The 20782-nt window shown below is 42.5% G+C and overlaps 2 protein-coding genes across 2 annotated transcripts in view; both read right to left on the reverse strand.

Moving 5' to 3' along the window:
* LOC110504088 (solute carrier family 12 member 9) overlaps positions 1–12009 on the reverse strand; it is a 50286-nt gene extending 38277 nt beyond the window's left edge. The window contains exons 1-6 of the mRNA XM_021582912.3: positions 11339–12009; positions 8739–8873; positions 8209–8346; positions 7257–7574; positions 4684–4791; positions 4442–4553 (exon numbers count right to left, since the gene is read on the reverse strand). Coding sequence (XP_021438587.3) covers positions 4442–4553; positions 4684–4791; positions 7257–7574; positions 8209–8346; positions 8739–8873; positions 11339–11564 — 1037 coding nt within the window. The 5' untranslated portion in view covers positions 11565–12009. The remainder of the gene's footprint in view (positions 1–4441; positions 4554–4683; positions 4792–7256; positions 7575–8208; positions 8347–8738; positions 8874–11338) is intronic.
* Positions 12010–18073: 6064 nt separating this feature from the next.
* The window catches only part of LOC149972411 (uncharacterized), a 48868-nt gene continuing 46159 nt past the window's right edge, over positions 18074–20782 (reverse strand). Inside the window, exons 2-6 of the mRNA XM_090218805.1 lie at positions 19830–19924; positions 18927–19048; positions 18751–18837; positions 18503–18663; positions 18074–18342 (exon numbers count right to left, since the gene is read on the reverse strand). Of these exons, the coding sequence (XP_090074931.1) occupies positions 18186–18342; positions 18503–18663; positions 18751–18837; positions 18927–19025 (504 nt within the window). The 5' untranslated portion in view covers positions 19026–19048; positions 19830–19924 and the 3' untranslated portion in view covers positions 18074–18185. The remainder of the gene's footprint in view (positions 18343–18502; positions 18664–18750; positions 18838–18926; positions 19049–19829; positions 19925–20782) is intronic.

Below are 20782 nucleotides of genomic sequence, written 5' to 3' on the forward strand. Positions count from 1 at the left end.
ATGGCCAATGAGTTAGTATATTTCTAGCTGCTAATGTCTGATCTACTCTTATTTCCTCATTCCACTTCTCGTTTCTATTTGTGGTGTAAAATGTCACATGACTTTTTCCACGTAACTCGACTATGAATGCCCCTGGACACAAACGTTTTGTTATTCTATCCTTGTGTGGACCTAAAATTGATTTCCATTCAAAATACACATTTTCCCTAACCTCTTACCCTAATTGTAACCTGAACCCTAAAACCTAAGCTTCAAATAGCCTTTGTTCTCATGGGGATGTAGGAAATGTCCCCATGAGGGAAGATTATTCTTGTTTTACTATCCTTGTGGGGACTTTAGGTCTTTAGATAGAAGAACCAACCCACCCACACTTCATGGGAACAGGGTCTCATTGCCTCCATTGAAGCAGCCCTCTCGTGAGGTCATGTGATTAGCAGGTGGTGCCAATTTGAAAAGGTGAATGGTCAATTTCACACTCAAACACACACTAAGATAAGCCTACAACGACCACTAACCACTGTTTCAAATGAAAACATTAATGACTACAACCACACACAATTACAACCACATCAATTTCAGGAGGGGAAACGGTAAAACAGGCAGAGGGGAGGACACGGAGGAGTATAATTTATGGCTGTATTGATTTCCAATGCTCCTTTATGGTCCTTTTATGTCAGTTTAGCACTTTGGCAACACTTGCTTTAGTGCCACATCAATACTGCACACTGGCACTGAGCTAGAGACGGAAGTGTGAGTGAGAGAACGTGTGTGAGTAGGAGAGAGAATGAATTGTAAATGTGAGTCGTTCATTCAGTGCAAATTTGAGACGAGTTTGAATTGGATCGGGTGTGCGCACCTGTATGTGAACATACAGTGCACTCGGAAAGTATTCAGACCCCTCGACATTTTCCACAGTTACGTTAAAGCCTTATTCTAAAATGGATTCAATAAAAACATTTCCTCATTAATCTATACAATACCCCATAATGACAAAGTGAAAAAAGGGTTTTAGAAATATTTGCAAATTCATAGAAATATTTGCAAATTCATAAAAATATCAAACAGAAATACCTTATTTACATAAGTATTCACACCCTTTGCTATGAGACTCGAAATGGATCTCAGGTGCATCCTGCTTCCATTAATCATCCTTGAGATGTTTCCACAACTTGGAGTCTACCTGTCAGTGGTGTAAAGTACTTTAGTAAAATAATAATTCATTTGATTTTTGGGGTATTGTTGACTACATTCCTAAAGAAAATGTACTTTTTACTCCATACACTTTCCCTGACACCCAAAAGTATTCATTACATTTTAAAAATGGTTAGCATGACAGAAAAATGGTCTAATTCACACAATTATCAAGAGAACATCCCTCGTCATCCCTACTGCCTCTGATCGACTCACTAAACACGTTTCATTTGTTAATGATGTCGGCGTTGGAGTGTGCCCCTGGGTATGTGTAAATTTAAAAAAGAAAAAAAAAGAAAATGGTGCCACCTGGTTTGCTTCATATAAGGAATTTGAAAAAATGTATACCTTACTTTTAACTTCAGATACTTAAGTATATTTTAGCGATTACATTTACTTTTGATACTTAAGTATATTTAAAACCAAATACTTTTACTCAAGTAGTATTTTACTGGGTGACTTTTACTTGAGACCTTTTCGATTAAGGTATCTTTACTTTGATGCAGACCTTTGGAATATCTACACCTTCACAATATATCCAGTATTTATTTTAGACAGGTCTAAAGAAACATGATATGAAGAAAATGTAGTCTATTTCAGAAAAACAGAATAGCATACTCGGAGTTGTCCTTATGTCCTGATCTGGCAATGCAAAATGTCTTTAGTCGACAAGTTCATTTAGCTGACAAGATTTGCTTAGAATTCCGAGGCATTATTTTATAGTATGACGAATACAATGGAACAGATTAAAATAGACTGGAGGAAGTGAGCACATGCGGTTATTTTGTGTTGAGCGGTTAACAAAGAAATAGGTATTCCTTTATGCTTAATTTAGAGTTATGTAATGTAACTTTAGTTGTTCGAACAAATGTTGGGCTATAGGTTTTGATTTTATACATTGTAAGGCTGCATGACGCGACTAATGATGATTTGAAAGAAGTTGCTTGAAAGGCATAAGCTCTGCTTAGTTTTTTTTGTGCAGGCTGTACACTACATCAGTCACGCATTCACAATTTGATGCCTAGAATTTCATGGCGGCATCCCCTTTGTGTGGCCGTTATGCACCTTAAATCCATGCCTTTTGCTGCCAGTGGCCGTTACGCGCTTCTCCCCGAGTGATGCTCCATCACGTGATTGGGTCTTTGTCACAGGCTACAAGTGAAGAGACATCGGGGACGCAACTACATTTGTCCTTATCCAATTCCCAGGTGCATATTGAAGCGATTGGAAGAACTGTCCACATTTACTGTCAGCCAACAATACGAGTAGGCCTAACTAACATCAAAAACACTAGCCTGTCAATCTACTATCCCCCATGAAACTCAGGCTTCTTATGTATGCCGGTTAGCCTCTACAACCTTTGTAAAGCAGATTAATGTGATTAATTTTAAGAAGTTATTTGGCCACTTTAGTTGTGATACAAACCTTATAAAAAACATATAGGCCCATGGGCTAGGCTACATGAGGTGTGCGACTACCATTTTAAAAAAGTCACAAAAAAAAAGAGCATTGTTTCTTATGCTGGGCATCATTCCCAAGATACATAATTCACAAGTGATAGGATAATATGGTCACTATTCTTAATTGAATCTTGTCTTTACATATACTAAATAATATATGTGTGAAATTTGACTTAGAATGGAACATTATCATGCACCTGTATTGACACAGGGTCAGCGGGGAAAAATACATGTCATCTACAGTGCCTTGCAAAAGTATTCATGCCCCTTGGCATTTTTCCAATTTTGTTGCATTACAACCTGTAATTTAAATTGATTTTTATTTGGATTTCATGTAATGGACATACACAAAATAGTCCAGATTGGTGAAATGAAATGTTTCAAGAAATTATACAAAATAAAAAACGGAAAAGCGGTGCGTCTGGTATTCACCCCCTTTGTGTTGAGTCACCAATCTGGGGAAGGGTACCAAAACATTTCTGAAGCATTGAAGGTCCCCAAGAACATGGTGGCCTCAGTCATTCCTAATGGAAGTAGTTTGGAACCACCAAGACTCTTCCTAGAGCTGGCCGTTTGGACAAACTGAGCAATTGGGGATGAAGGGCCTTGGTCAAGGAGGTGACCGAGAACCCGATGGTTGCTCTTTCCTAGTTCCTCTGTGGAGATGGGAGAACCTTCCAGAAGGACAACCATCTCTGCAACACTCCGCCCATCAGGCCTTTATGGTAGAGTAGCCAGACGGAAGCCACTCAGCTAAAGGCACATGACAGCCAGCTTGGAGTTTGCCAAAAGGCACCTAAAGGAATCTCAGACCATGACAAACAAGATTCTCTGGTCTGATGAAACCAAGACTGAACTCTTTGGCCTGAATGCCAAGCGTCATGACTGGAGGAAATCTGGCACCATCCCTACGGTGAAGCATGGTAGTGGCAGCATCATGCTGTGGGGATGTTTTTCAGCAGTAGGGGCTGGGAGACTAGTCAAGATCGAGGGAAAGATGAACAGAGAAAAGTACAAGAGATCCTTGATGAAAACCAGAGCGCTCAGGACCTCAGACTGGGGCAAAGGTTCACCTTCCAACAGGACAACGACCCTACACACACACAGTGGCGTCGGGACAAGTCTCTGAATGTCCTTCAGTGGCCCAGCCAGAGCCTGGAATTGAACCCAATCTAAAAATCTCTGGAGACCTGAAAATAGCTGTGCAGTGACGCTCCCCATTCAACCAGACAGAGCTTGAGAGGTTCTACAGAGAAGAATGGGAGAAACTCCCCAAACACAGGTGTGCCAAGCTTGTAGCGTCATACCGAAGTAATGGGTCTGAATACTTATGTAAATGTGATCTTTTTTTATTTTTAATACATTTGCACACAAAAACAACTATTTTTTGCTTTGCCATTATGGGGTATATTGTGTAGATTAATGAGGGGGAAAAAATATTGAATCTGTTTAAGGCTGTAAATTTAAGGCTGTATTGTAACAAAATGCTGAAGAAGTCAAGGGGTCTGAATACTTAAGTAAATGTGATCTTTTTTTATTTTTAATACATTTGCACACAAAAACAACTATTTTTTGCTTTGCCATTATGGGGTATATTGTGTAGATTAATGAGGGGGAAAAAATATTGAATCTGTTTAAGGCTGTAAATTTAAGGCTGTATTGTAACAAAATGCTGAAGTCAAGGGGTCTGAATACTTTCCGAATGCACTGTACGTGTTACAGGTGTGTTCATCTACATAGATTATGCCCAAACTTGTGTGTGTGTGTGTGTGTGTGTGTGTGAGACTGACCGGTCACAGGAGCAGGCCACCATCAGACTGAGGAGGTTGTAGATTATGAAGGTGAAGATGACAGCTGTGATGGTTCCTCGAGGTATGGAGTAGCTAGGGTTCTTCAGGTCACCTGGGACACAGCACAACACCAGGTCAGACACACACGTCTCTGATCCCTTGGATAACTCTTCCCTTTGAAAAATGAGCAGCTAAATAGAAATCCCATCTCTCCACCCATTGATCAAACATCCATTTCTTACCTGACATGTTGGATCCAGCCATGATGCCTGTGCACCCGTTAAACATGACAGCAAACACCGTAGCAAAGGACATCATGGTTCCTGTTGTGTAGTCCACAGCATAGTCAGCTAGGGAAGGGGCGGGGGGGGCGGATTTAGAAATGAATTCAATCAGCTCCATGTCCGAATCCACCCCAAATTCAGATATTTAACAAAATAAATGGAATTGATGAACATGCCTCTTGGAATTCAAAAAGTACAAAAATGCCATCTCTCGCCATTGCTGGTTCAAGTATAGTTTGTGTTACATATGACTTTTAACCCACTTCTCATTGGAGGGTAAGCTTTACAATGGCAAAGAAAGTGTCATTTTGTTGACAACAGGGTCTTTGAAGGGGCTGTGTGTGTGTGTGTGTGTGCCAGTGTGACTGAGTTATGGCGATTAGCAGAGTAATCATGTGGTTGATTTCCACACTGAAAATAAATCCCTCAGCTCAGTGAGGTTGGTATGTTATGGTGGAAATGGGGAGCCAAAGGATATTTATGATACCCACTAATTACAACCCTGGTAAACACTCAGCAAAACAAGAGGCTTAAACCTATAATTGGTGTATGTGTGTCTAAGATAATAAACAAGTAAATTCTGCCAACATAAAGTATGCATAACTGTCATTACTAGCCTGTTCAACCTCTCTTTCGTATCGTCTAAGATCCCTAAAGATTGGAAAGCTGCCGCGGTCATCCCCCTCTTCAAAGGGGGAGACACTCTTGACTCAAATTGTTACAGACCTATATCTATCCTACCCTGCCTTTCTAAAGTCTTTGAAAGCCAAGTTAACGACAGATCACCGACCATTTCGAATCCCACCACACCTTCTCCGGTATGCAATCTAGTTTCCGAACTGGTCATGGGTGCACCTCAGTCACGCTCAAGGTCCTAAACTATATCATAACCGCCATCGATAAAAGACAGTTTTCATCGACCTGGCCAAGGCTCAAGACTCTGTCAATCACAGCATTCTTATCAGCAGACTCAATAGCCTTTGTTTCTCAAATGATTGCCTCGTCTGGTTCACCAACTACTTCTCAGAGTTCAGTGTGTCAAATCGGAGGGCCTGTTGTCCGGACCTCTGGCAGTCTATGGGGGTGCCACAGGGTTCAATTCTCGGGCTGACTCTTTTCATATCAATGATGTCGCTCTTGCTGCTGGTGATTCTCTGATCCACCTTTACGCAGACAACACTATTCTGTATACATCTGGCCCTTCTTTGGACACTGTGTTAAACCTCCAAACGAGCGTCAATGCCATACAACACTCCTTCCGTGGCCTCCAACTGCTCTTACATGCAAGTAAAACTAAATGCATGCTCTGCAACCGATCGCTACCCTCACCCGCCCGCCCAGCATCACTACTCTGGACGGTTCTGACTCCCCTCGTTGTCTGATTAGACTGTAAACTTTCATTCTCCAATCCAAAATTAAATCTAGAATCAGGTTCCTACTTCACAACAAAGCATCCCTCACTCATGCTATAAAAACATACCCTCGTAAAACTGACTATCCTACCGATCCTTGACTTCGGCAATGTAATTTACAAAATAACCTCCAACACTCTACTCAGCAATGTAGTCTATCACAGTGCCATCCGTTTTGTCACTAAAGCTCCATACACTACCCACCACTGCGACCTGTATGCTCTCTTTGGCTGGCCCTCGCTACATATCCGTCGCCAAACCCACTGGCTCCAGGTCATCGATAAGTCTTTGCTAGGTAAAGCCCCACCTCATCTCAGCTCACGGGTCACCCTAGCAACACCCACCCATAGCACGCGCTCCAGCAGGTACATTTCACTGGTCGTCCCCAAAGCCAACACCTCCTTTCCTTCCGGTTCTCTGCTGCCAATGACTGGAACAAATTGCAAAAGTCACTGAAGCTGGAGACTTACATCTCCCTCACTATCTATAAGCATCAGCTTTCAGAGCAGCTTACCAATCCCTGCACTTGTACAAAGCCCATCTGTAAACAGCCTACCCAACTACTTCATCCCCATATTATTTTTTTGTTGTTGCTCTTTTGCACACCAGTATCTCTATCCCATTTGTAACTCTGTTGTTTTTGTCGCACTGATTGCTTTATCTTGGCCAGGTCGCAATTGTAAATGAGAACTTGTTCTCAACTGGCATACTTGGTTAAATAAAGGTCAAATAAAAAAAAATTAAAAACATGAGACATCACTCACATTGCTTATGCTTGTACCATCTAAACTGCTGCGAAATATACATTCCATAAACCAAAAATATTGTATTACCAGCTGCTTGAAGCTGGTGTACAAAACCGAAAGCAAAAGACGAATGAAACTTAATGGGAAGCATATAAATAACGCACATCTACTGCTTCTTAGACTTGCTTTCAATGCAAATGACAGATCTATAACATATTTCTATTTGAATTTGGTAGGGGCACACAAAAAGTTACACATTGCAGCTTAAATCAAGTGCAATTCTATTTAGAATGACACATACATTAAGCACACACATTTATATTGGTGCACAACACACATACACACACTACTACAGACAGACCCCCTTTCTCACCATCCAGGTTGCCCAGGAGTGTGTTCAGTTTAAAGCCGGTGAAGTTGGCCATGGTCGGCGGCTGTGGCCCCGTGCCGTTGAGGATGGGTGGAGCGGCGGGCAGGAGGATGGTGCGCGGGCGCACAGCGAAGAAGCTGATAAAGATGGTGGCCAGCACCAGCATGACCACCAGGAAGATGATGAAGGAGGCTTTGGCGTAGATCTCTGCCCCCACCAGACACACAAGCAAGCAGAGGAGGAGGATGCCGGTGGCATAGAGCAATGACCACCAATACCCCGCTGGCAACACCTGGAGGGAACCCGCTGGGCTCACCCCATCTGGAGAGGGAGAGGAGAGATGGGGGTGAGAAGAGGAGGTGAGGTAAGTGAGAGGGTTAGCAGGTTAAAAGGTGAGGCAGTTGATGAGAAGATGAGGGGGTTGATGAGAAGATGAGGGGGTGAAGGAATGAGGTGATAGTTGAAACAGACCATGAAAAGGTCAAAGGGTTATAATCCAATTCCATTTAAATTGTTCAGTTTGATTCAATAAGCTTTACAAATGGGCATGACATGCATGAGTAGACATTGTCAAAGCAGATTAGTTTTAGATCAAATACAATATACTAAAAAAGTAGTCTGTCAATATAAACAGAGCACAGGTTGGTATTTATTGGGATGACTCATGTACTGGAGGCAGCTCTGCAGGGTTGTCACTAGCTGGCACAGCAAAAAGTAATACAATCAGATTTTAAACCTAACCTTAACCACAATGGCAACCTTATGCCTAAGCCTTACCTTTATTAAGATCAAAAAGTTATTTGTTTTCATAAATGTATACAATAATTGCCCATTTCGAATTTGCCGCTGGCCCATCTAATGGAAATCACCCAGCTCTGCCTCCAGGACAAGATTCACCCGAATAAACATTGACCCGCAAACAGAGCAGGAAGAGGTAGAGAGTATGGCTGTATACCTTCTGGAAGCCCGAAGGTTGCTACTATGGCCTCGACGAGACCCAGGATATAGAGGGCACTGCTACACACATTAGCCAGGAAGAACATGACACCTAGACTGCCCCCAAACTCTGGCCCCAACGCACGACTTATCATGTCTGGGGGAGGAGGGGGTTAAGGCTGGGATACACAGGAGTTAAGAGTGAGTGCCAATATGTGAGAGAAAGAGTGTGTTTGTGGACACTATAATGAAGTGAAGGCCTTTAAAATGTGCATGTCATCAGGCACTGAAAGAAATAGACCCAGGCACAGACACTCATTCCCATCCTCCTCTCACACACTCACAATGTGTCTTACAGATAAAGTGAAAACAATACCAGCCATTCACTGACCCACACACAAATATCTATACGTTGAGGAATACAATGCTACATTAATGAAACTGAAAGAGCACTGTAAGGTGGAGTGTGTATGTACAGCTAATGGGCCTGAAATGACATGTCTATACATCTATCATATAGAGCTGTGTGTGTATTGCTGAGGAGGATACAGTAGGCCCCTCCTGCATCCAGAGCTCCATTGGTTGAGATGGCACACACAGACAGCACGGTCATACTGATGATGAAGTAGGCCACTAAGAACATGGCTATGGCCTGATACAGCCCACACTGGCCCACCACAAAACCTGACGGGAGAGGAGAGAACACAAGGACCACACTATGGTTTAACATTTCAAATTCAAATCATCTCAAAGTCTAACAGGAACTGGTTTTGGTGGTTTAACAACTATCTTACAGCAAGTTGGAACTTGGAATGTACAGCAATTGTCAACAAGAACATGCAGTAGGGAATACTCAATGGCTTTCACCTTCACTATACAGTTGAGACAGTAGTTTGACCCTCCTCCCCATGCGAAGTTACACAATCATGTCATTATTAATCAAAACACCATGCCAAGGCATCCAGTTATGTTTAAGAAATGTTTTTCAATGTCACACACAGTAAAATCAGTTTAGACTGACAACAGCCTATGGCAAAATACCAAACTTCTACAATGCTACCACTTCCTTGCAACATTCAACAATAGGTCAAAATGCAGAACAAGTTACTTTATGCTTTTAACCAAAACAGAAGTCATCCAATTCACTGTACACCACTCCTATGCATTGAAACAGAAGTCATCCAATTCACTGTACACCACTCCTATGCATTGAAACAGAAGTCATCCAATTCACTGTACACCACTCCTATGCATTGAAACAGAAGTGCCATATTGTTCCATATAAGGTATAATGCAGTGCTTATGTTATGTGGAATGGCATTCTTGTCTCTCAAACTTGTGGCTGTTCAACGTTTGCGTGTCTACACCACAGCAGCTGAGGTATCACGAGACGGGGCAAAACAGAGGGTGGAACACACCAAGGCAAGAGAGAACACTCACAGACAGACCACTGTACTTACTGTGAGAATCTGATAGAATAAAACACCTCTGAACAAAGAAAACAGATGAGACATTGAGGAATGGGGACTGTGTTTGTAAACATATCTTCAGATTATTTGCGAATACACTATGGATACGGATGTCATTATTGCCGTCAGAGATATTGGACCTCGAGCTCTGCATCATGTGAATGTGATTAACGGCTCCAGACTGAAGTTATAGCGCCAGTAAATAATCCATTTCTTGCAAGAACTACATTTTACTCCATATTGTTAGTCCACTTGAAACTACTATATTCCTCCACTAAGAAAATTGTTGTCGTACATATTTACACATTTATCATCATGACTATGACCCCATAACAGTCCATTCCCAATCTGTCCCAGGATGCACTCACTACAGTAGGCTCTATCCGTTAACCTACTTTTATCGCTGCAACTCTCAGGAGTTCATACCCTTGTACTGTAACACACCAAGGGACTTGAGTGGCAAAAGGGTAATTCCACCAAGTGTTTGATTTCAACCAAATTTTTTAATTCTGTCATAAAGAGCACTTTCAACACGTTCCCATCTCTAAAAACAAAAATGACTATAGTAAGTGCCAAATAAAGTTACAGGGTTAACGGTTTTATCTTAAATCATCCATAAATCCCCGTGTGACAGAGGGGATGGAAGCTTGTTGTGTGCATCAGGGAGGTGCAATTAAATGCAAGCTTAACAAGTTTTTATTTGATTTTTTATGTCTAACCTGTCCATCTATGACTATCAGGGTTGACGTGCTCTGCCCGACCATCACAAAACACCAGAAAATGGCCAATGAGAGTAGAACCAGGTAAACTGCTTTACACTATTTAAAAAGCAATATGTTCAACATAATAAAACGAGAGTTCAATTCACGTAACAAGATTTACCTTAAAATGAGGGACAGATGTAAATAAATCACTACCGAATAAAAAATAAATGCGTTTCCATCGCATTTTCAACTCTACTGATGGTGTTCAAAAAATGTAAAATAATAATAATAATATAGCGAGTGTGCCATCTTCGGTTTTTGCACGTGTGTTCTAGCCAACAGCACAGCGCAAGTATAGCCTACACGATGCGGTTATTATTGACAAAATATATTATTTTGTCAAATGGCAGCCAAGTGTCGATGATCATGTCACCAGATTAAGCCCCTCGATATTTATTGGAAATTAATATTAAGCTCATCACATTGCATTTTCACCACCCTGCGAAGTTCATCGTAATTTATTTTATTTGTATTCTAAGAAACTGCATGCCTTTCCGATGAGTTTAACTCGTCATCGCGTGACTCCCAAGTTTACTTCGATTTGATGCTTATTATCGCAATATTTGCGAATAAAATCGTTTCCACCTAGATCTTGCACAATTCATTTTACCGAAACAAAAATATCCCACCTTGTCTAACGTATTTTGTTTTGTCGACGTTTGCAAAGTTTGCCGAAACGTGTTTCCACCAGGCCTGTCATTACATTGTTCATTCAAGAATGTTGAATGAAATTATATTTTAACGTAAAAACATAATTGTATTTAACATTCTGGCTTGTAGGCGTCGTGAGAGTTACTAGTAACTTTCCAGATTCCAACGCTAATTTCTGCCCGATGTAGAATTCAATGCAATTCAACGTCGGGTTTCCAGGCAACAACTGACTCAATAAATAACAGTAGGCTATAACGTTACTCACCAATTCGTAGGAAGACCACCACGCTGAACATCGACAGCAAGGTGGGTATCACCACACCAAAGAATGTGGAGAGCTTTTTGGGCCGGCTGTGGTGCGCCGACTTCCGTCTGGAAAAAGCCGGGGACTGCTCCACAGCCTCCCTGGGAAGACACGGCTGATGCTCCCCCGACTGCTCATTGACACTTGTGGAGAGGCGATAGTGCAGGAGTGGTGTCCTCTCCGACATGGCAAAGCTGCTGTTGGCTACTACGACTAACCAGAACTTAAAAACACCCTATCACCAATTGTGTCGTCTTTTTCAATAAACTATTCTAGAGTTCACTCTCAAACATTGAAGCAAAAATCAGTGCGCATGACTTTACTACGACATTGTTTTCTCAAATCATGTAAACAGACGCTGAACAACATTGGCACGCACCAATCGTTACAATCTGAATGCTAATCAATATAGTTTGCCTACCTCGACATTAGAAATACAGTTTCTCCCCGTGTGGCCTAACCCCACTCGAAATAAGAGAAAACACTATATTGTAGTGGGCCTACATAACAAATCACACATTATCGTAAAAGTTGCCCGTCGCATTTGTTGGCACTTTCCAACAATCCGTGACCATTGTGAAGCTAGTGCCATTTAGGTCACGTAATCATACAGCAAATGTTCAAAATAAAAGTCCCCCCTCAAGTAACCTAACACAGCAGGGGTAAAATAAAGACCTGAGCGGAGTTCCCACGTTTTCAGTGGAAGGGAACCTAGGTTGAAGATACTGTATCCCTAAAAACCGAATGCATCCAGTTGTTACCATCGCCAGAACAACCGAATGCGTCCAGTTGTGGCCTACACCGTTAAGGGTGAGTTTAAAGTTGCTTAAACATACAATTATTGAAAATACAAACAATATATTATTGAAATTAAATAACAAACATTGATTTACGGGATTATTTTTTTATTATAATGTAAAAAAACGAAAAAAAAACAATAACAACACAATACCGACAACAGTAAATGTTTTTTAACTACGATCAACTCATGACAGAACAGGATTTTAAAGTTTTGAAGTGAACATTTTCACATTGACCCTGTCTATGGGTAACTTTGGATGGGGCCACAGTGACCCCCGACCCCGCTTATCTCAGTCCCCAGTATCTATGCTGCAATAGCCTATGTGCCAGGTTATTATCTGGTGTACTGTAATCTTAGGCATGCTCTCTAGGACGACGCCTGATGTTCTACTGTTCTGCCTGCAGCTGAAGACCCCTGACCTAATTTACCAGGTGTGCTACCTTGTCCCGGACCTGCTGTTTCGACCCTCTTTCTTTCTTTCTTTCTTTCTTTCTCTCTCTCTCTCTCTCTCTCTCTCTCTCTCGCTCTCTCTCTCTCTCTCTACCTCTCTCTCTACACCTCTCTCTACACCTCTCTCTCTCTCTCTCTCTCTCTCTCTCTCTCTCTCTACCTCTCTCTCTCTACACCTCTCTCTACACCTCTCTCTCTCTCTCTCTAAATCTCTCTCTCTACCTCTCTCTCTCTACCTCTCTCTCTCTACACCTCTCTCTACACATCTCTCTACACATCTCTCTCTCTCTCTCTCTCTCTCTCTCTCTCTCTACCTCTCTCTCTCTCTCTCTCTCTCTCTCTCTCTCTCTCTCTACCTCTACCTCTACCTCTGAATGCATGGCTATGAAAAGCCAACTGACATTGACTCCAGAGGTTTTGAACTGTTGCACCCTCTAAATAGTTTTCATTATAGCTCTACACATCAAATTTATACTGTATCATTTAAACTATAGAAGTTGTCAGCCCTGTACATCTGCTTGCTATTGTATTTTGGAATCCTCAGACCCTCTACTAATGGGATCTTGTGTCATGCCATGAAGATTTGTGTCATTAGGGTATTTTTTAGAGCGCTGTAAATAAGGTCTCTATTAATAATGATAATTTTAAACTTATGCGGTCAATCTTCATGGTATGACACTGGATCTTATTAGTAGAGGGTCTGAGTATACTAAAATACCTACGTTTATTTGTGACAACTTCTCTAGTTTAAAGGGTGGAGTAGAAATTAGATGTGGATAGCTATAATGAAAAAACGTTTTGCTAATAAGTGAAAGCAGGTCAACTAACAAAAAAGTATCTAATGCAGTTAATCTTCCTGGTATGACAAACTGTCCACTTAGGAAGCAACACTGATTGACAATACATGTAACATGCTGTTGTGCAAATGGAATAGACAACAAGTGGAAATTATAGGCAATTAGCAAGACGCCCCCAATAAAGGAGTGGTTCTGCAGGTGGTGACCACAGACCACTTCTCAGTTCCTATGCTTCCTGGCTGATGTTTTGGTCACTTTTGAATGCTGGCGGTGCTTTCACTCTAGTGGTAGCATGAGACGGAGTCTACAACCCACACAAGTGGCTCAGGTAGTGCAGCTCATCCAGGATGACACATCAATGCGAGCTGTGGCAAGAAGGTTTGCTGTGTCTGTCAGCGCAGTGTCCAGAGCATGGAGGCGCTACCAGGAGACAGGCCAGTACATCAGGAGACGTGGAGGAGGCCGTAGGAGGGCAACAACCCAGCAGCAGGACCGCTACCTCCGCCTTTGTGCAAGGAGGAGCAGGAGGAGCACTGCCAGAGTCCTGCAAAATTACTTCCAGCAGGCCACAAATGTGCATGTGTCTGCTCAAACGGTCAGAAACAGACTCCATGAGGGTGGTATGAGGGCCCGACGTACACAGGTGGGGGTTGTGCTTACAGCCCAACACCGTGCAGGATGTTTGGCATTTGCCAGAGAAGACCAAGATTGGCAAATTCGTCACTGGCTCCCTGTGCTCTTCACAGATGAAGGTTCACACTGAGCACGTGACAGACGTGACAGAGTCTGGAGACGCCGTGGAGAACGTTCTGCTGCCTGCAACATCCTCCAGCATGACCGGTTTGGCGGTGGGTCAGTCATGGTGTGGGGTGGCATTTCTTTGGGGGGCCGCACAGCCCTCCATGTGCTCGCCAGAGGTAGCCTGACTGCCATTAGGTACCGAGAGGAGATCCTCAGACCCCTTGTGAGACCATATGCTGGTGCGGTTGGCCCTGGGTTCCTCCTAATGCAAGACAATGCTGGACCTCATGTGGCTGGAGTGTGTCAGCAGTTCCTGCAAGAGGAAGGCATTGATGCTATGGACTGGCCCGCCCATTCCCCAGACCTGAATCCAATTGAGCACATCTGGGACATCATGTCCCGCTCCATCCACCAACGCCACTGTGTTGCACCACAGACTGTCCAGGAGTTGGTGGATGCTTTAGTCCAGGTCTGGGAGGAGATCCCTCAGGAGACCATCCGCCACCTCATCAGGAGCATGCCCAGGCATTGTAGGGAGGTAATACAGACACGTGGAGGCCACACACACTACTGAGCCTCATTTTGACTTGATTTAAGGACATTGCATCAAAGTTGGATCAGCCTGTAGTGTGGTTTTCCACTTTAATTTTGAGTGTGACTCCAAATCCAAACCTCCATGGTTTGATACATTTGATTTCCATTAATCATTTTTGTGTGATTTTGTTGTCAGCACATTCAACTATGTAAAGAAAAAAGTATTTAATAAGAATGTTTCGTTCATTCAGATCTAGGATGTGTTATTTTAGTGTTCCCTTTATTTTTTTGAGCAGTGTATTTTTTGGTCAATGGTCACAATAGCTTCCTGCTGATAAAATATACTTATGCGGTCAATCTTCATGGTATGAAACTGGATCTTATTAGTAGAGGGTCTGAAATACCCCCCTTTAATGATGATGACTTCTATCAAAATAAATGTTATAGAATCAAACATCTGTAGATCATCGATCACATTTATTTCATAAAGCCCTTCTTACGTCAGCAGTTGTCAAAAAGTGCTTTACAGATACCCAGTTTAAAACCCCAAAGAGCAAGCCATGAAGATGCAGAAGCACAGTGGCTTGGAAAAACGCCATAGAAATCAGGAACCTGCTGTGGGAAGAAACCTAAAGAACCAGGCTCTATATTTTTTGTCTTTTCAATAAATGTATGTTTAAGTGACTTTAAACTATATATGTTTTGTGGTTTTAAATGAAAAAACGTCCTCTAACAGTCAAGTAAAACATTTTCAGGGGACTTTGTTATTAGAAAATTAGCGTATGATTATGTCAAGTTAATGGCGCTAGCTTTTGTGATGCTGGTCGTGTTCGAGAGCATCAAATCCATGATGCATTGTGGGTTAATGTTGACTGACTGATCTACAAAGTAGTTATTTATTATGCAAGGTGATTTGTAGATCAGTCAATCGGCAATTGCCTCCGTTTACTTGAAGTCTTCTAAACGGAGGACTTTTATTTTGAAGCTATTTGCGCAATTTGGGACCCGTTGATGTCGCTTATTGGTGCTGATTTCATGGAGCTCAATCCGTTCACTAGATTTATCATGTGACGCCAGGATTTTCTAGTTTGTCATCCGATCATATGATCCAGCCCGTTCGTCCAATCAACTCTCTCCAACTTGTAAATGCACTTTGGCTATGTCTTAAAATATTACATTGTAAAAACCTCCATGTCTTACTTCCTTATTACTGGAAACTTTGTATCTAAACGAAAGTTGACACCTGTTTAGACTCAACAAGTAACATTGTATCGTTGGAATACATTTGCCTACAGTAATTCCGTTGCGGTTAGCTAATCCTTCTATTTACCATGGAATTGCAACCTAAAAACGGCCAAATAAATCACTGAGTCCAACACTGATACCCAAAATGCACACTCTTGGATTAGATTTAATCTTATACTGATGTAGTCTATAAATAGAAACCAAGGGTGGGCTAATTGTTATAACATTCCATGTAACAGTCTGTATCATGCATATAAAAAAAATACAGAAATAAGAAGCAAATAATATTTCAATATAAAACATGACATAGCCAAACAATTTGTTTTCGACAAGGACACTTTAATATCAATCCTTATACCCAGAGAGAGATACATATAGAATACAACACACAAACTCTTTCTCCCTCTCTCCACATTTTCATTCAGTCTTTTGGCTCAACTTTTTCCAAACCACTCATTCTTCAAAAGTATGCCTTTTTACAAATATTCCTCTTCCATTCTTCCAACCAGTGCAGTAATCCATTTTAACCAACTATACTTCCACCGTGGATGTTTCTTTCCCTCCTGACATGGCTGGGAAAATCTATGCATGTTAGGCTACCTTTACTCTGTTGATATTCCCATTTGAAAATACTGTTGATAGTCTTCTTCCAATTTGGCACAGAGGCACTTTAAAGTCAGGGAAAAGTCTTTAGAATTGTCTAATCTAATAAGAGCATAGGTCCAGTCTCTTTGGTCTTGGTTTCTCGAATAGTGCCTGCTTCTGATAGAGCACAATAGTAATGGAGTCTTTTTAAAGGCACCAGCTCTGCCATAGCTCATTGGCCAAAGCCAATGGGGAAATGAATGGGGCTTTTGTAGGGTTTTTGGATAAATGCTGAAAATAAGGTCTGTGGTAAACACAGGTTTAGGAGATATAAATGTTTTGCTCTATGAGATCATTTTCATTAGCTAACGTCACATTTTCTGAATTTTGATGCATTTATATAATCAAAACTAGCACATAATGCACATAAAGGCTTCAAAAATCAGAAATGTCAGGTTAACTGACTGATATAATCTCATAGAACAAAACGTATAAGATCTCCTAAACCTGTGTTAACCCCATTCTTTCCACATTTCCCCCATAGGAATGGGTGAACGAAGCAGAAGTAACTCATTCCTAGTTTTTAGGACTACAAGCTGGCGAGCTCTGTAGAAGCCAGTTGTAGCCTACAGATTGCACCTACTCGTCAACAGGTACGGCACCATGTCATAATGTATATCACCAGAAGAGGGCGAGCTAACTCCATCAATAAATCTAGGTGGCAGCGAAACACTGCCATGTAGTACAGACAGCCTCCACCAGGGAGTGCTAGTGCAGTCTTCTGGTCACCCTAGATTCCTCAACCAGTTCAGCCTTGATAAAGTGGGAGAGAGCTAGAAGAACTCCCAGGCTATTATCCCTGATCACCGAAAACGACAAGACAGCCTATAAGGAGGAGGTCAGACACCTGGCAGTGTGGTGCCAGGACAACAACCTCTCAACGTGAGCAAGACAAAGAAGCTGATAGTGGACTACAGGAAAAGGAGGGCCGAACACACCCCCTTCACATCGAGGGGGCTGCAGTGGAGGGGGTTGAGAGCTTCAAGTTCCTTGGTGTCTACATCACCAACAAACTATCATGGTCCAAACACACAAAGACAGTTGTGAAGAGGGCATGACAATGCCTATTCCCCCTTAGAAGACTGAAAAGATTTGGCATGAGTCCCCAGAATTTTCAAAAAGTTCTTCAGCTGCACCATAGACTGGTTGCATCACCACCTGGTATGGCAACTGCCCGGCATCCCACCGTAAGGCGCTACAGAGGGCCGTGGGTACGGCCCAGTACATCACTAGAGTGACTCCAGTCACCCAAGTCATAGACATATCTCTCTGCTACCACATAGCAAGCGGTACCGGAGCTCCAAGTCTAGGTCCAAAAGGCTCCTCAACAGCTTCTACTCCCAAGCCAAAAGATTGCTGAATAATTAATCAAATGGTCACCAGAACTACTTGCATTGACACCCCCTACATGTTCATATTACCTCAATTACCTTGACTAACCTGTAACCCACACATATTCACTCGGTACCGATATCCCCTGTATATAGCCTTGTTATTGTTATGTTTTTGTGTTACTTTTCTGAACTACATTTTCTTAAAACGGCATTGTTGGTTAAGGGCTTGTAAGTAAACATTTCACGGTAACCTGTTGTATTCATTGCATGTGACAAATGCAATTTGATTTGATTTGGTCCAAGCAATTGTCTCTGAGGTCCAGTGAGAGCCACTCCAGCTTCCCCCGGAGCAGCCTGCCGTACAGCTGCAGCACCTGGGTCTGCTGGCTGGGACAGCCTGGGTCTGGATCTGTCACCCTGTGGACCAACAGACACACAGTCAAGTGTTTGTGAGGGCAGATTGGGAGTGAGGAAGAGAGAGAGAGCTGGCATGAATGAAAGAGAGTGAGTGTGTGTGTGCCTCTGTCTGTGCATGCGTGAGTTTGTGTGTATGTGTGTGCATGTCTGTGCGTCTCACTGTGATGTCCAGGTTGGTGACTGTGCAGGTAGTTTGTGATTCCATGCACCAGTCTCTCCAGCAAAGATGACTGACAGCTGAGTTTTCCGTGTCCTCACTCTTCCCACACCATCCAACAACACCCCCAGAGCACCTCTCACCTCAGCATGCTTCTGCTGCAGCTAGGGAGTCACACACAATCGATTTGCAACTTTGACTTTATGTGTTATAGAGCATTATAGATGTAAGTGTTATAGAGAAACACTTACAGATTTGTGATGCCAGGATGGCTTTAGAATCCTGACACAGGGTAGCTGAAGGGAGGAGGGGAGTTGGTCTGAACCACTACAGCCAACCTGTATGGATCAGGTAAACATAAAAGATACATAAAACAGACAAGATAGACACAATGTGTAGATTTCTGTGTGATTGACAAGTCTCTCACCATGGCAACCTCCAGGTTGTTCATGTTCCACCTTGTGCGTACGTCGCACACAAAGTTGAGTGATCTGGTCTGGAAGTTGGGTACCTCAGAAGAAAACATGTACAACAGCAGGAGCAGAAGTCCTAAAGAAGTGAAGAGCAGAGATTTTTGGCCTTCATGAGTACATCCAACTGTTATTGGTTCAGCAACCTCATCCCTCCAGTCAATGGCAATTAGTTTAGTATTTTTAGACTTTGGCGATTTCTTACAAATGTTTATTGACTTTACATAAAATAATATTTCCTTAAAGCCCCCTGCAGGCACGCAGCTCCCCACAGGACTGCCACACAGAAGAAATAGCAGCCCGTGCTAAAACGCATGAGATTGAACTTCACTCAACTTTACTAGAACTTTGCACGTTAGTTTACACTATCAACATTTCCCTCTACTGTGGGAATTGTGATCAAATCAACATTATATTAGCCCCTTTCAATGCAACATACCAAAACAAGTCTGTGATTTTGTTTTAGGCAGAGTGTATCAGATGAGGATTCTGTTTAGAGATCAAAGCGTTTAGCCACTTGTGCACATTTATTCATATTCTTTGCTAGTTAGTGAGTTATTAGCCTAGCTAATTTCTGGTCAGCAATGGGGGAGTGACAGAGACTACTCTGGCCGTTTTAGAGCAGTGTGTGACCAATTGACTACTTAAAGAGGATCATAGTTACCCACCGAATACCCTGCTTCATTCATTTCTTCACTTTGACATGAGGAGCACCGGCGAAACGGGGCTTGGCTCCTTTGAATATCATCAATATGTCATTCGGTTCAGCCACATGTCAGTTTAGTTCTAATCCTTTTCTGGTTTACAGACTGGTCGTCAGTCACCTTGTCTAGACATCAATGTGCTACGCATTTACTTACCTGGAGAAGAGAGATCCAAGACCTGACGCTACTACCCAGGGTCCTTCAGCTGGGTTTATTTTCACTGCTTGTCCCTGTCCAGAATTCGGAAAGACCTGAAGGCAATACAAGAGGGATTATTTGGCTGGGAATTGGATGTATGAAAGTGTAAGACTATGTGTGAGTTTTGCCAGTGTGAGTGTGTGTGTAATACTTGGTACCAGACCGTCTCTGCGCTTCTTACCAAGCGTGCATATGTGTGTGAGTATGGGTGGATGTATGTTGTGAGCATCTCCTGTTTACTCTCTTTGGCCTGCACCGTCACCAGAGTCCCACATTCCACCAGCTTAATTGGCTTCCAACCGCGGTTAGGGTATTCGTTTTATGGAGTAGGGAGGAAGATCATTATGCACTTAGCCTGTGTGCCCCGGGTTGTTTAAATACCCTTGTGCCTTTGTGCATCTTCCTCGAGCTGGTCTGCACAGAATAATTCTCTCAGCAGATCTATGGAGTAGAACAGGACACCAGCTTACCAGCTTTGTGAAGGCCGCTCTTCGGGACCGAGATACTCCCATGGCTCGCAATACTTGATTGTTATGAGTCGGCCACTTGCCCCTGGCCCCTACCGGGAACCCAAAGAAGGTGGCCCTATTGACTCCTTGCAGAATGTTTATGATTGAGCACTACCTCCCTGTTGCTCCATCCATTCTTTCAGATCTAGCCATCTCGAAGGTGTCAAAGGTGACTTCGTATCGCACCGTAACATCAACAACCAAATTTGCATAGTTTTTTGCAAATAACTAGTCTGGTTTCCTAAGTCCCCCATCCAGTGTGGAGATGCGCATCTCCTTGATAAAATTCCATCTGTTTCTTTCGGCTTCCATTACTAATAGGTCACACACCTTGTTGTGCCTAATTATGCGTGCTCCTTGGATCGACGGGCATTGACCCAGGATGTGTGAGCAAGATTCATA

The sequence above is a fragment of the Oncorhynchus mykiss genome, chromosome 24 (assembly GCF_057628025.1).
Source record: "Oncorhynchus mykiss isolate SJ-2025 chromosome 24, ASM5762802v1, whole genome shotgun sequence".
Classification (NCBI taxonomy): domain Eukaryota; kingdom Metazoa; phylum Chordata; class Actinopteri; order Salmoniformes; family Salmonidae; genus Oncorhynchus; species Oncorhynchus mykiss.